The sequence below is a fragment of the Pteropus vampyrus genome, unplaced genomic scaffold (genome assembly GCF_000151845.1).
Source record: "Pteropus vampyrus isolate Shadow unplaced genomic scaffold, Pvam_2.0 Scaffold10, whole genome shotgun sequence".
NCBI lineage: Eukaryota > Metazoa > Chordata > Mammalia > Chiroptera > Pteropodidae > Pteropus > Pteropus vampyrus.
Genome location: NW_011888791.1, coordinates 7,527,902 through 7,543,898, shown reverse-complemented (window position 1 = coordinate 7,543,898; position 15,997 = coordinate 7,527,902). Strand labels below are relative to the sequence as shown.

Below are 15,997 nucleotides of genomic sequence, written 5' to 3'. Positions count from 1 at the left end.
GAACAGGAGATTAAGGTCTTGCTACTTCTCAGTATGGTCCCATGGATCAGCAGCAGGGGCATCACCTGGAGGCTGTTAGAAAGGCAGAATCTCAAATCTACTGGGTCAGAATCTAAGGTTTAAGAAGATTCTCTAGGTGACTTTCATGCAAACTGAAGTTTGAGAAACGCTTGTCAAGGCAACCCAGCTTCTTACTGGCAAAAAGAGGAATAGAAGACTTCTTATTATATTAAGATGATTTCTGGTCCTTTGCTACAAACCAAAATTTTATTTTCATCAGGAATGTGGGACTGGACAAAAGGAATCTAAGAAACAGAGGAAGTTTGCCTTCATCTTCAATTATGGAGTAGAGATATCTTTTGAAGAATTTAGTCTCCAGGCTGAATTTAAATCAAAGTCCCCAGAGGTAGCTACCATTTGCTGTGGACACGTGAAGCCCATAAAGATTGGATATGATTATATAATCCTGAGAGGGATTATACTGTAGCTAGTGTGTAATATAAATATTTCATAGGCAAGGAAGAGATGACCATAATCTGGTCAGAAGGAATATATCTTCAGGGAATAAGGTAGTCCCCCATTCCACTACCCCCACAAATTACCATTCTGTAAAATTAGCTATTTACTTTGAGGACATCTGAGGTGAATCAGCTTTTCCAGAATACTTGTACTTTTATCTGGTTATAAGTTATCCAAAATTCAAGAAGATAAAGGATTCTCCTAGAATCTTTTATCAAAGGAGATATCAAAGTTAAAGTTGTTTTGTGTAATTACATTTTAAATATATATATATGAAATTAAGTAGCTGAATCTGAACATTTGAAATCATTGTGAAGCTGCATGGGATTTGATGATTTCTTATTCTATTACAATAACTCAATTAATCTGAATTATTCCCCAATCACTGAACAGATACGCTTTTGTGTCTTACCTGAAATGTCCTTCCCTGAACTATAAGTATTTTTCCCACCCTACCTGACTTTTTGAATGAAAATTTTTTACCATTCTCACTTTCTTCAAATGCTTTAGTCTGTCAACTGCCATCTGTAATCCTACAGCACTTACATACTTACCTCACTCATGGCCCCATATTATTATTTACTTGTATTAGGCTGTAAGTACCTTGAGAGTAAGGACTGTGACATAATTTATAACTCTCATAATTTATTGTTGTCCAGTATACCCTGAATAAATCTGGTGTGAAGAATAAACATACTTACTGTTTTTTTCTTGATAATCCCCCAGACAACGCCACCTTTACTTTTATGGTTTTTTTGCATATGAAAAACATATTTATCACAATCATCCCTGTTTGAATACAAAATAATTTCAAGTCAGCATTAACTACCATACTTTTATCCACAGGTTGAACAGCAATTGACGAAATTAAGATGTTTCAGTATTTTAAAAATGTGCTTTCTTTTCCAGTTTTTAAATGACAATGGTGTACCTAGGGAGACAGACAAAAAGCTTCAAGTATTTAAAGGAAACAGAAACACCAAATAAGTATATTCTAGGAAATTATGGTTTTGCTTATTGTTCATTAACCCATTTGTGCTCTTTCCAATCTCACCTTGCTGCCTCTTTTCTAAAACTCACCAACACTTATCCCTGGGACTGCTTCCCTTTTGTCACAACTTACAGTCCTTTCTCCCAGTCACCTACTTCCCTGTCAAGATTGAATCTTAAAATTGATCACTTTAAGGATACGCTTGGTGATGAAAACCCCTCAATTTATAATTTCCAGCTGTCTTGAGTCTTCAATTCAGCTCACAAGCCTTTTATTTCTAGTTATTTCCTTAGAATTGACTAATAAAATTCAAGGGCCAAAGGAATATTTTAAAGCTTTTGATGATTTGACCAAAATGCTTACCAAAAACTTTGTCCAAAATTATACTCTCAATACTCTTTCACCTGCACTAAATACTAAATAAAAAATAATTTGTAGATTGCTAAGAAAAAGTTGGTTTTGTCAAATAAATGCAAATTAAAATTCACCAAGCTTCATGAGTACTGAATACTTTTTTCTGAGTCACTATCAGGATTCTGCCTCTCACAGCCCACGGAAATTGTTCTTACTAGATCTGCTATTGACCGGCTTAAGTGCCAAATGGAATAGCCTATTTTTAGGCCTTCTCACTTTCCATCTTTTCTCTGTGATATTTTACTGTTGACCACTCCTGTTTTTATTTATATTTCAAATAGTTCTTATATTCGCTTACTTCAAAATTCAAAGTCTCCCAAGATATCTTAGTTCCTTTCCCTAGGATCTTCAGTGTTCCCAGTTTCTATGTATCCTCTCAGAGCTACTTAAATAAAGCAATTATGATATATGCATATATCTACACATACAAGTATATACATATACACATGCACACATATATCACCCCAGTTTACTCAAATGGTAACATAATTCACTGTGTCTTTTTTCACTTAATATATCATGGGCATTTTACCATAATAGCACATAAAGAATTTCTTCATTAATTTCTATAACTACATAATGTACCAAAAGTTATTTGATTACTCCCTAGTGATGGACATTTGAGCTGTTTCCAGTCTTTTGCTGTTATAGCAATGAGTAAGCTGAACATTCACAAATCCAGAAGCAGGAATGCTAGGTCTAAGAGCATGTATATTTATAATTTTGATAGACACTGACAAAATGCTGCCTGCAGAGATTGAACTAATTTACCTTCTCACGAACAATGCATGCAAATGGCATTCCTAATTTCTAGGAGTGCTATATCAGGAAAATTAGCCTTTTTCTTATGATGAGTTCCACATGGTCTTTTCTCACATTGTCATTTGTCTTTTTAATTTACTGGGGTAACAGTTAATAAGATTATATAAGTTTTGAGTGTATGCTATTGTAATACATCATCTGTATGTAGTATTGTGTGCTCATCACCCAATGTTTATTCTCATCCCATCACCATATATTTGACCCTCTTTACCCTTTTCAATCTCCTCCCACACCACTTCCCCTCTTGTAACCACCATACTGTTGTCTGTGTCAATGTTTCTGTGGAGGGGGGGTTCATTTATTTTTATGTCCCACATATGAGTGAAATCCTGATTGTTCTCCTTTTCTACCTGACTTATTTCGCTCAGCATGATACTCTTAAGACCCATGTTGTCTTAAATGGCAGTATTTCATCTTACGGCTGACTAATATTCCACTGTATATATGTACCACATCTTTATCCAATCATCCATCAAAAACACTTCGGTTGTTTCCATGTCCTGGCCACTAGGAATAATGCCGCGATGAACATAGGGGTGCATATATCTTTACAAATACATGTTTTCAAATTTTTTGAGTAGGTACCCAGAAGAATTGCTGGGTCATATGGTTAGCTCTATTCTTAATTTTTTGAGGAGCTGTTTTCCATAGTGGCTCTACCAATTTATATTCCCACCAGCAGTGTATGAGGGTTCCTTTTTCTCTGCACTTGTTATTTCACTTGTTATTTAACACTTACTTCCTTGTTCTTAGTCTTCTGGTTATTTATGGCTGGTTGGTATATCAGATGAAACTTTAGTTGACTCATTCTTTTTCTTAGTGGCTTCTGGGTGTTTTGCATCATAGTTAGAAAGACCACTAATCTAGGATTACGAAATAATTGTCCAAGGTTTCTTTAGGTATGTTTTAAAATTTTTTACAGGCAAAACTTTGATCCATTTGGAATTTATCCTCATACAAAGTGTGAGCTGTGTCTCAACACTATTGAATAACAACCTTACTTGCCAAAACTGTCCATTCTTGACTTCTAGGAACTATTCTTTCTTGACTTTTTAATAATGATGACTCATTATTGACATCTACTCTCTTCAACTTATGAAATGTTAAATGCCGATACAGAGAATTACAGTATCATGTGTAAATATTTACCTATCTATAGAGGCTAGCATTCCAGGACTGACATGCTGACACTGAGGAGTTTTTGCCAAAGGAAAGATAACTGATGATGGAGTTGTTGGATTTCTGTCCATATTTGGCAGAATATCATCCTCTTGATTGTAATGGAAACTCGGCAACTAGAAAGCAAACATTTATTATCAGTAGGCACCCCTAAAAATAAAATTTCTCATCACAAAATGTTCTTTGTGGGATAAGTTTTTTCTACCTTATAATTTTCTCAGATAATGAAAAATATTAGTAGGTAGAGAATAGAGCCATGTCCTCTATAAAACTTCGTTTCTATTGTGTAAAATGGAAACAATGACATCTGGTTCAAAAAGTTGTGTAGACCAGGGGGCAGCAAAAGTTTTATGTAAAGAGTCAGAGAGTAAATATTTTAGGCTTTGTGGTCCATTACAGTCTTTGTCCCAATTATTTAACTCTGCTGCTGTAGCAGAGAAGCAGCCACAGCCAACATGTAAACAATGGGCACATCTGTGTTCCATTAAAATTTTGCTTACAAAAAAAGATGGTATGCTAGATTTGGAGCATGGGCCATAGTTTACTAACCTCTGTGTAAACAGAACAAAACTATAATTCATTTACTATTATACTTAATAGGAACTCAAGCAGTATTAAATTTTTGTGTGTATTTATTTCCAATAAATGATTTAACCCTTAAGATTTTACTTACCTTTATATTAAAACCTTAGAGAAAGTGGACTTATGCCACAGAAAATGAACTACTTCACTGCCTTTTTTTATTTTATTATCTTTGCTTTTAAAATGTTGCTACTATTGCAGTTAGGCCAAAACATATATTAAACCTGAAATGACGGTGGAATAATATAAAGAGTACAACCCCTAAAGGACTGGTTATTGGGCAGAGAACATAATAAGAGCCTCAGCTGGCTCCCTTAAAATACCTCCCTTTACAACCTGTATAGGCAAAAAAGGAGCCCACATAATGATGTTACTAAATTATTAAAGCACTGTGTAGCCTTTCAAATTGGAAGTGATTTAACAATTTTAAGAAATTTGTAAATGAAAAAATTACTAAGTCTAGCTCACTAAAACTCAACTTTACACTTAGTCCAATTGTCTATTCACCTATCTTTATATTACTTTAATCTTAATATTCTTAATATTTAATTTAGATTCTAGAAACAGTCTCGAATTTGCACTTAATAGTTGTACTATATTTCACCATGTTTATGAAGAACATCCTTAAAGGGTATGTAGATTGATTCCAGTTTTTTGATGTAAAGATAAATCTGCAATGAATACCTGTGTGAAGATTTCTGGCTTCTTTTCAGTTTCTTAGGATAATCTCCCATGAGTAGGATTCATCTTTACAGCGGACATATATTGCCATAATGCTATCCAGAAGATATGATTCAATTATGTATCCACTGCTTTTTGTTAGTGAATATTTTAACTTATTTTTTAAAAAGATTCCATAACTTTGAAGGTTCACTTATATATAATTTACTTTGTTTTCCTTTGATCACTAGCTAAAATGACCAGTTTTCCCAAGTGTTCATTCAGTCTTTGAATTTTTTCTTGCCCTCTTTTTCTGTGATCTTGCACATTATTCAAGTAACATTTGAATGAGTTCTTCATATCATAAATATTATTGGCTTATTTGTTGTAAATATTTTATCCCAATCACTGAAATTTTTAGTTAATGTGGTTTTTCATAATATAAAAATTCTTTTAGATATTCAAATGTCAGTCTTGTGCTGTCACCTATTCCTACCCCGAATTTCCTATACAGTAGATAATCTTATCACTTTTTAAAAAAGTTTACCTCATTGTTTATGAAATTTCAAATATATACATTTGGTCTATTTCTGGGTTTTCTATTTGGTTCCACAGATATTACCTCTGAACCCCAGTGAAGAGGAGATTGGCAAGTACTGGCAGACTGCTTCCTATACTGTACTCTGGTCATATCTGTGGAGACTATCAATCTTTGGCCTAAATATTATGAACACTAACCATATGTAAAAATGAAAGATAAAATTCAATATAAAGAAAACGATTTCATGCATTTAAGAGTCTTACCAGTACTCTTCGATTCTGCAAAGGTGTTGTACTGAAAAAATCATCATGGTCATCTTTTGGCAACTGCTCCAGAAAATCCCTCATCTGCCGCTTCCTTTTAAGAGTTCCCACTTTGGCAGTTATCTTAATAGTTTGCTTCTTGTCAGCATCACATCTCTTGTCTTAAGAGTCAGCAAAACATTTTGGTGAGAATTTGACATTTATAGTAACTGTCCTATAAAATTAAAAAACTCTGCAAAATCTAAATTGTATATTCATATTATGTAAACTCAGCCTTTATTAAAGTTTCCTATATAACAAATGATTTTTTTCTACACTGGGATCTGTGCAATATGATTAGCCCTCAAGATACTCATGAAGAAACTACATAAAATTAGGCAAGGTTGAAATGGTCTTTACCTTGTGAGAAAGGCTACCTCCCACACTTCTTACTGAATGCCTACTTCATTATTGATTTTGCTAAAATATAAACCTCAATGAATTAGGATTCAGATACTGAATACTCCCTAAAGCTTAGTATAGGACTTCTCTGGCATAAACCTTGGGCAGAAGTATGTACTCCTGGGAACCAAGAAAACTAAATTTATTCTGAGTTTTCTTATAAATTACTAGGGACTTTACCCAGGTGGCCTCAAATTAAATTAGACCCAACATTAATCCATCCAGACATTGAAATCCTAGAATAAACTCAAAGCATAAGGCTGCTAAAGCTAATATTGATGGAAGTAACTATCTAGATAAGACTTAAAAAGTAAACATGATCTTTGGAGCTTTAAAACTTTAAGAAAACATCTATAAGAAGACACAGGGATAAATATAAAATACATTTAGTAAGTGAAGAGAAATTGATATGGAGAACTAGGAAAAAACTATGTACTGCAAAGGTTACCATTTTGGCCTTTGAGACTGACTGGCTTTTTCTTAGTGACATGTTTTTGGGATCCTTTTCTTCGGGGATCTTCCAAGTATTTCCTTTGGCATTCTTCAGCAGACCGAGAACCTACAGCCATAGCTACATCTGACCAGAAACCAGGTTTGTGCTTAGGAACAGATGCAAAAGCACTATGGAAAACCAAAACCAGTTAAAGAATAAGAAATTTAAATCAATAAAAATAACCTCCCGAATGCATACCACCAAATCAACTAAATTTACTGTGCTGAAAGAATTTTACCAAAATAATTTTTATCTAGTAGATGCATACTAGTGTGTTATATAATCTATTAAATAAACCTGAAAAATCACCCCCAATCTTAAAACATTTTCTCCTAAGTCCAACTAATCTATGATTTCATCTTTTGGGGGACTCCAGCACGACTAATGTTTCTACACTGTTGCTCAAGTATTACTGATGCTAAGTATGTTGGAAGAAGAGCTCTTAGTTCCTAAATATTATAGGTTATAAACTTATTAAAAAGTGTTATGCTTGCTTTCATTATACTTTACAGAACACAGTATTTGAGATACAATACTTGAGGGAAATGAAAAATTGAAGTAGAAAAAAAAGTCAATATAAGGTAGTTCTCTAATTCTAACAAATGAGTTACATCCTAAAAGTTCATTTGTAAATGATTATTTAGGACCTGGTACACATATTACTGCACTGCCCCTCCCCCCCCAATAGATTTTATATATTGTGGTAAGGTTGATAGTTTAGCCAGAAAAGATCTATATAACTCACCAATTTAACCTGTGCAATGTCATGCTGGTAAATTTTTAACAACTAGCTTTCTGGGGTTAAAAAGTCCTTTTTTGCAATGTTTTCCAATTTCCACAATTGTAAATACCCCTGATGTGGCTAAGTTCAAGCTACCAACATGATGTCACTATATGAGGAATAAGAACTGTGCCACGGCACACGATTAAATGGAATTTCCACCATACAGATAAAATTGATGCAAAGTACCTAAAGGGTATACATAATAAAATGTACTAAAATAATTAGGAAGTGATGAATTCAGAGTATTGTTTTAAAATTGTTGTTTAATTTTAATAATGACTGGTAAACATTTTGTAAGATTTCTGAAAATTAAGAAATCAGCTCTTGTTAACAGGTACAAGCTGACTACAGAATACCATTCCGTGCATAAAAAGAGAACAGACACTTATAGCATTAAATACTGTTACTGAATGCTCTATGCTTTTGCACAATTAATCTCTTCACAAGTGTTCTAAGGTGGAACATTGAAGGGAATTAGAAGCTCAAGCTCCAATATTTGTGTATATTGCTAATTTGCAAGTCTAGAACTGCTGAAAAGGACTCTTGTTATAATAAAAAGACTTAAAGTACTTAATAATTAGTCTGTAACTAACTCATGTCCTCCCTGAAAATCTTAAAAGGTAAATTTAATCATGTCACTTCAGTCTTACTTAAAACTCACTTATCTTTAGCATAAAAACCAAAATATTTAATGACTTAAACTGTTCTTTGCCTATCTGTCCAGTCTCATCCTGTACTGTTCTTCCCTTGCTTTCTATATTGTAGTCATTTTGGCCTTCTCACAATATTTCTAAATATGCTTTCTACTTTTACATACTTTTCTATTTAAAATGCACTTATCATGAACTTTGGGCTTAAATAATTCTTATTTATCCTTCAGATCTTAGTTTAAGTATCTGCCTAAGTCAGATTTCTCTGATATTCTCATAAATTTCTTACAGTGATTACAATGATTATTTGTTAAATATCTGTCTACTAGGTTATAAGCATGATGAGGAGTACAAAGCAGTTGACTGCAATTAAGAATCACTTGTGGAGCTTACAGCAAAAATGCATGGAGGCAAATAAGCAAACAATAGATACATAACTCTACCCTTAAAGATTTCAATTCAGTAGGTCTGGAGTGGCAATACTTTGCATTTTTGAGAAAGAGACATAATATCTAATTGAGTGGGTGGCAGGAATAGGTGATGAAGAAAAAGTTACAGGGAAAAAGTGATGTGAGTTAGAATTTGAAGGACAGATAAAAATATAACAGGTGAAAATGAGGCAAAGAAATGAAAATGAGGAAATGACATAGTTAAGAAATGAATAATAGTTCATATTTATAGTATGGTAAATATCAAAGGAATGGCTGCAGGTCAGAGCTTTGAAAAAACCAGAAAAGTGTATCCCAAACCTAAGAATATTAATAGTATGCAGTCTAGGCACTTTGTAAATTTTAAGTTAGCTAACTTTTTTGGATACAGAACAGTTCCATTACACCAAGAAAAATCCAAAGTGCTACCCTTGTTGTCATTCGCCACTATAACCATTGCTAATCCTCAATCTGTTTGCTTTCTAGTTGTCTTTTCCAAAATTTCATATATCTGGAATCATATATAATCTTTTAAGCTAGCTTTTTTCACTCAGCATAATGCCTTTGAAATTCATTCAAATTGTTATAAGTATCAGTAGTCCTTCCCTTATTACTCAGTAGTCCATTCATTTTAAGAATGTACCACAATTCATTTATGCAGCAGGTATGGTGGAAATCAGGAAGAGAGAAGAGCTCAGTAAAAACACCCTATGAAGTTATGAACTTCTGGGCTTACATTGCAAATTTTGATTTTTATTTTGTTCAGAATAATTTCCCTTGAAACTTCCTCTTTAACCCACTGATTATTTACAACTGTTATTTGTCAACCACTTAGAAATCTTCCTGTTTTTTCTTTCGATTTGTACTTTCAGTTATACTCTGAGAACACCCTTTGTATGATTTCAGTTATTTTAAAATATACGATTTGTTTTATGACCTAGTAAACATGTTCTATCTTGGTGAATGATCCACCTAACCATGGAAATAATATTTTCCGCTATTATTGGGTGGACTGTTCCATGTCATTTAGGACTGTTGTTCAGTTCTATATCTTTCATAATTTTGTCTACTAGTTCTGTTAATGACAGAGAAGAGCACTGATGTCTCCCACTATAATTGTGGATTTGCTAACTTTTCCTTTTAGTTCTGTCAGATTTTGATTCATGTATTTGGAGGTTTTGTTGAAAGGTGCATATACATTTAGGATCGTTATGTCTTCCTAATGAATTGACGCTTTTATCATTTTGTAATGTACTTCATCCCTGATAATTTTCTTACTGAAACCTTTCACATGTATTAGTATAGCTACGCCAGCTTTCTTTTTCTATCCTTCTAACTTACCCACGTCAAATCTGGAGGTTTTTTTTTATATAGCATATGGTGGGATCTTTTAAAATTTGTTCTGACAATGTCTTTTAAGTAGTGCATTTAGACTGAGGAGAGAGTGAAGATAGGAAATATATAAAATGGATTCACTTTAACCAAGCTGCTAAAATCATGAATATGAGGCATGAGGAAATACCCCATTCTTGTTCTAACTAGTCTGGTACTTCTTTTTAACTTTCTAGTCCTGCATCACTTCCTGGATGTGCATCTGGACTTCCAGGTAACCCTCTATCCCCTGAAGGACTCACAAATACAACCACCTGACATCTATTATCCAGACCAGATGTGATTAGACCTCCTGGCGCCCATCTTCTGAACCACCTGGCATCCATCAGCCTGACTGCCTGTCATTTGATAACTGTCGTAGGCCAATCCTAGGGCTAAGAATGCAGGACTGATAATTCTCAATATATTTTTTTGCTTGTAAGAACTTTTAACTTTTCTGTTTTCTTTGGAACACTTCTGAGTTTCTTCCTAGCTGTTTTTCTAGTTTGCAAACTCTAAGATCCTTGAATAAATTACTCATTTATTTCTACCAAAGTCTCCAGACTCAATTTTTAAGTTCATTTGACAAGACCATTAACATTTAATGGAATTGTTTGGATTTAGGTCAACCATTTTCTGTGTTTCCTGCTTTTTTTCCATTTCCTATTATTCCTTTTCTGCCTTCTTTTGAGTTTATTTTAATTATTTTAATTTGTATATTTGAAGATATCTGTATAGCTTTTTATTGGTCACTCTTGGGATTGATATGTACATACTTAACAGTCTACTTAGAATCAGTATATCACATATACCGAAAACTCCATCATATAACATTTGCTTTCAATCATTAAACATTTTAAAGAACTCAAGAGAATAGTCTATTATATTTAACCTATATAGTTAACATTTCTCTTGCTATTCCTTCATTCCTGATACTGCTTCTTTTCTGTCATCTCCATTCTGCTATGAGCCTATGAGTTTATTTTGATTATCTTATTTTGCAGTTCTAAAATTTCCATTTAAACTTTGTTTCTTGCTAAGATTTCTAAATTTCCATTTATTCCTAGAATTTTTGCTCTTAGTTCCTAGAGCATTTTTATATACCTGCTTCAGAATCTTGACAGATAATTCCAATATCTCAACACTGGTGTTTTTTCCCATGAGAATTGAAATTTTCCTGGTTCTCTGTATGCCGAATAATTTTGGATTATTTCCTAGGCATTCTGAAATTTATTATAAAACTCTGGGTCTTTGTGACATCGTATGGAGAATGTTAATTTTGTTTTAGCAGGTAATCAACCTCACTGTAACCTGAGCTATAAATTCCAGTCAGTCTTCTGTGGCTGCAGTTTCAATGTCAAAGCTTTATAGTGATATTAGGATATCCTGCGTGTGGGACACTGAGTGGCTGGCCTGGCAACTCAGTAGTGGTCTACCTCTTCATTTAGTTGTCAGTCTTAGGAATGAAGTTTAGGATCAGATCCTCACATGTGCAACTCAGAGGTGAGCCCTAAGTTCATAAACAACTTTATGGGGTCCTTAGCTAGCTCCTCCCTCTCTGCAATATTTGCTTCCCTAGGGTTACCATTTTTACTTCTCTGGAAGAAAGCTGGGGGCTTTAGTTACCTAGCTCTGCTGCATACTCTTTACAATTGCACCTTTCTCCAGTGCTAAGCAAAGAGGACAGAAAGAGAAAAACATATTTGCCCCACCCTCTTGAGACCTTTACTTGCCCTACTTTCAGAGTTTTAGGTGCACATGAGTCCCAAGTGCTGCTGTGATTTTCATCCCTGCAGGATTACATGGGACGGTGGTGTAAGAGAAAAAATAAAGAGAACTGGGGCATTTCCTCTACTGTTTCTGAGAGTCGGTAGTCCCCTTTCCTGTTCCTCAAGCCAGAAGTGGAGGGATTTTCTTCGCTCTCTGTCACGCCCCAGTGCCCACTTCCAGGTGTTAGGCAGCCTTGAGTTTAGCGTGGGGGGTACCAGAGGACAAACTGGAAATTGCTGCCAATTTGATGGTACTTAAAATTCCAGTCTTCCGCAACCAACCTGCTATATTATTTATTTACTTTCCTGAGTCAACAAAACGCTACTCCATGCATTCTGTCCAGGTTTTACAGCTTCACAGAAGCAACAGAGTGGAGTGTACTTACTCCATCTTGGAACTGGAATCTCTGCAGTTCTTAGATGATCTGAATATACAGCAAAGGTTGAGAACCTTTATTACAAGGAAATGATGGGGGATACAGTTGGAAAAGATAATTGAGGTCAAAACATTACATGCTCTCAATGCAAAGCAGGAGAATCTTTATATGGTTTGAAGATTAGTAAGACAGCAATGAAGGTTTTTGATTTGTCAGAACCACAACTATACATTAAGATTAGTCTGGAGATGTAAAAAACAGATTACACAGATGAAAATAAAGTAAATACAAGGCTATTTCCATAGTTCAGGCAAAAGGTATTTAAGCTCTGAAAAAGCAGTGTCAAGAACGAGTGCAGACGGAATGACCCTGTGGAAGAATGTATAGCTCCTTGGGAACTAATCAGATTTTTAAAAAAATCAATAAAGTGTTTAAACTTAGTTGACTGGAAGAATTTCATTTTCAGAAACAGGAATGTCAGGCAAAGTGGACAGGCAGGAGAAATTAAGTTTGGTTTTTGATATATTAAGTTATTGGTTTTTGATATATTAAGTAGGCGAGATTTACACAGAGATGTCCAGCAGGCAAAGGGAAATATATATACAAATCTAAATACAAGAATTCAGGACCAGAGATCTAGATTTGGGAGTTCCTACACAAAGAAGAAAGTTAGAATTATGAGAGGAAAAGATCACTGAGGAGCACAATACAGCAAGAAAGCAGCCAAACCATGTACTTTGGAGAATAAGAAGGAACATTACCTTGTATGCCTGAAAAAGGAACATTTATGCAACTGAAAAAGGAAGAGTATATTGGCACAGATCCTTAAGAGTGTTTCAAGAAGGTAGATTTGAAAATGAATTCCAAATGTTATACAGTTGGGGGGTATACAAGGGAGTGAAACACTGAATGTGGTTTCTATGTTATCCTTCAATCATATCTTTTCTTTCATTTCCGTCAACATACCACCATACTCTGTCATGAGTCATCTTACAAACAAATAAGCAAGCAACCAAACATACATCTTCCCTTACCCTCATACTTTCTTCTATTACCTATGCATTTTTCTGGTCCCCATCATTGCCAAATTTCTTGTGCTGTCCACCTTAGCTGTCTTTACTCTCCCATTCACTCTTCATTGCTTAACTATTATCTGGCTTCCAATACTACTAAACTACTAAAACTGCTCGTCGTCTATGTAGCCAAACCAAGTTCTTATCATACCTGATTTATCAGCAACACTATGAAACCTTGGAAAAATCATCTAATTTTGAGTCTTTTCTTCTCTATTAATGAAGGCGGAAAAAATTATTAAATGATCTACAATTTGAAGGTTTTATAATATTTAATTGTCAAATATTTCTTAAAATGTGAAGCTGTGAGAGCAGCATTTGTCTGTGTTGAATTATTTTCCCAGCTTTATTGAGGTATAATCGACAAATAAAATTGTATATATTTAAAGTCTACACATGATTGTTTCATTATAAACATTGTGTAATGATCACCACAATCGACTCAATTAACACACCCATCCCCTCACATAGTTACCTTTGGTGAGAGGGAGGTGAAATATTAAATGGGAAGGAAAAGTAAGTCACTTTTACCTTCCTCACATGTAGATTGTATAGATGGCCACAAAGTACCTAGTTGGAAGTTATTTGTATTTTCCCTTCATTCTCTGTATAAACTAATTTCTCTCCATTTGTTTTTAGATATCTTCCATATTAATGATAAGAAGTCATTAAATCAACCTCTTATTGGAGTCCATTATAGTCTTCAACTATTTTGTGACCACTCTAGATATTACAAGAGTCAAATCTAACTACTTACCAATGCAGTTTCTGTAATTCGTTCTCATTCCATTCCTCATCCTGAACTGAACCAGGTAAAAGCCTCTTCGTCTTATCAAATTCCACTCTATCAACTGGAAACTCATTCCTAATATCAGGTTTTTGAGGATTTTTTTTAGCAGAACATCTAGCTTTCTTTTGTTTGATATGAAATTCATTTTCACTTTCTTCAGTTTCAGGTTCAGAAATAACTGAGATTTTCCTTGTGGTGTTCCTTGTGCTTTTTCTCTGATGAGCCATTGTTTCTTTGGTATTTCTTGTTGTGGTTTTCTTAGCAAGCCCAGCTTTTATTCTAATTTCCTTTTCTGTTTCACTCTTGTCAGACAAATCTGATGAGGACTGATGCTCGTGAAATGATGTAGTTACTTGATTATCAGTTTTCTTCAATTTTGATAACCTTGTATTTTTCTTGAAGTCAGAGGTGACTGTTTGTTCCTTTTTAGGACTAGATATTTTTATTTTCTGGTTGACAGTGAGTAAATCTCGTTCACTGCAATCTTCTTTGTTTTTACTTTTATGACCCACACCACACTCAAATGCATTTTCAAAAGTCTTTGTGGGCTTACTGATCAGACGTGTTTCATTTAAGTGTGACTCACTTTCCTTTTGATGTTTTGGAATTATAAAATCTGCTACTGCTTTAATGGTACTAGATGACAGATTATACTTCATGCATTTTTGCTCTATCACGTTTTTAGATTTAAGTGGTGTTACTACAATATAAACTTCCTTTTGATTAAAAACCGTATATTTTCTTTCTTTGTCTGAGAAAAATGGTTCCCTCATGATAATATCAATAGGTACATTCGATTCTTCGGTTCTCTCTTTTAATTTCATAAGACAAAACAAACATCAAAATCTCAAATTAGCTATAAACAAAATAAAGTATAGAAAAACTATTTTCACAAATAAAATATACTGTTTTTCTCCACCCCACTTTACATACTACTGTCATATTAATCTTCCTGAAGCACCAGTTTGTTCAGATCACCACCCCTTTGATTGAAAATACATACTTTTTTCTATATCAACCTGTCCATGACTTCTTATAGTCTACTTAGAGTGCATATAAGTTCTTGTACCTGGCTTTCAAATATAGTTCTAATCTTTCACTGTACTCACATCTGAACCATATTCTTTCTATGTCTATGAGGCCACTGTTTCTTAAATTTTCTTGATTCTCAACTTTCAGTAATGCCATTCACTCTACTTGGAAAGTTTCCTTCACTAATTTACAAACCAAATCGCTACCAGTTTCAGTTCTATCCTCTAACCTATCTAGCCCACAAACTTTGTCCTAATTCCCTCAACTGAATGAAAGCTCTATCAAATTTTCAGAATACTTTTTAATAATGCCATGTTTGACAATGTGCTCTACATTATAATTACACACTTATCTTTCAACTAGACAGAAAAAAATGCTTGTCTTAATTTTTAGATTTTTTTGGCTGGAGTTAGTTCAGAGTCTTTCATATATACACTAGATGCTAAATAAATATCTGTTAAATCAATTCCTTGGAGCTAAAATATTTAGGAGACACAAGAAAACCATTAGGGTTGCTAAACCCTTACTAGGTATGTAACACATAGAACAAAAGCTGTCCTAATTAAGGAGGGAAGTAGGAGAACATGGAACTCCATCTACAGGGCCCATTCTCATCCCTTACTGTGGTGACAGACACCCTATTGCTGAATTCCCCAAAACTCCATGAAGTACCATGGGATTTCCACCAAAACAGAGCTTGGAAATCTTTATAATACCATGTCGCTAAAGAAAGCAAAATGAGGGAAATTCTTCAATTTAAAACTTAAGAAACCAGAAGCCAAACTAATTTAATTTCTAACTTTAAATTATCCAGTTGT

The 15,997-nt window shown here is 34.1% G+C and overlaps 2 protein-coding genes across 10 annotated transcripts in view; one reads left to right on the top strand and one right to left on the bottom strand.

The window, feature by feature from the left end:
* LOC111730703 (Fanconi anemia group M protein-like) overlaps positions 1-11,231 on the top strand; it is a 27,585-nt gene extending 16,354 nt beyond the window's left edge. The window contains exon 4 of the mRNA XM_023522094.1: positions 10,336-11,231. The gene's annotated coding sequence lies outside the window, so the exon portion shown is untranslated. The remainder of the gene's footprint in view (positions 1-10,335) is intronic.
* MIS18BP1 (MIS18 binding protein 1) overlaps positions 1-15,997 on the bottom strand; it is a 48,351-nt gene that overhangs the window by 9,672 nt on the left and 22,682 nt on the right. For 7 of the 9 annotated variants that reach the window (XM_023522057.1, XM_023522065.1, XM_011376092.2 and 4 more), the window contains 5 exons: positions 14,115-14,958; positions 6,861-7,033; positions 5,972-6,132; positions 3,896-4,041; positions 1,221-1,308 (listed from right to left, as the gene is read on the bottom strand). In XM_023522057.1, the coding sequence (XP_023377825.1) occupies positions 1,221-1,308; positions 3,896-4,041; positions 5,972-6,132; positions 6,861-7,033; positions 14,115-14,958 (1,412 nt within the window). Of the gene's footprint in view, positions 1-1,220; positions 1,451-3,895; positions 4,042-5,971; positions 6,133-6,860; positions 7,034-14,114; positions 14,959-15,997 lie in introns of those variants that run through there. The other 2 variants (XM_023522079.1, XM_023522069.1) reach the window with 2 other exon arrangements.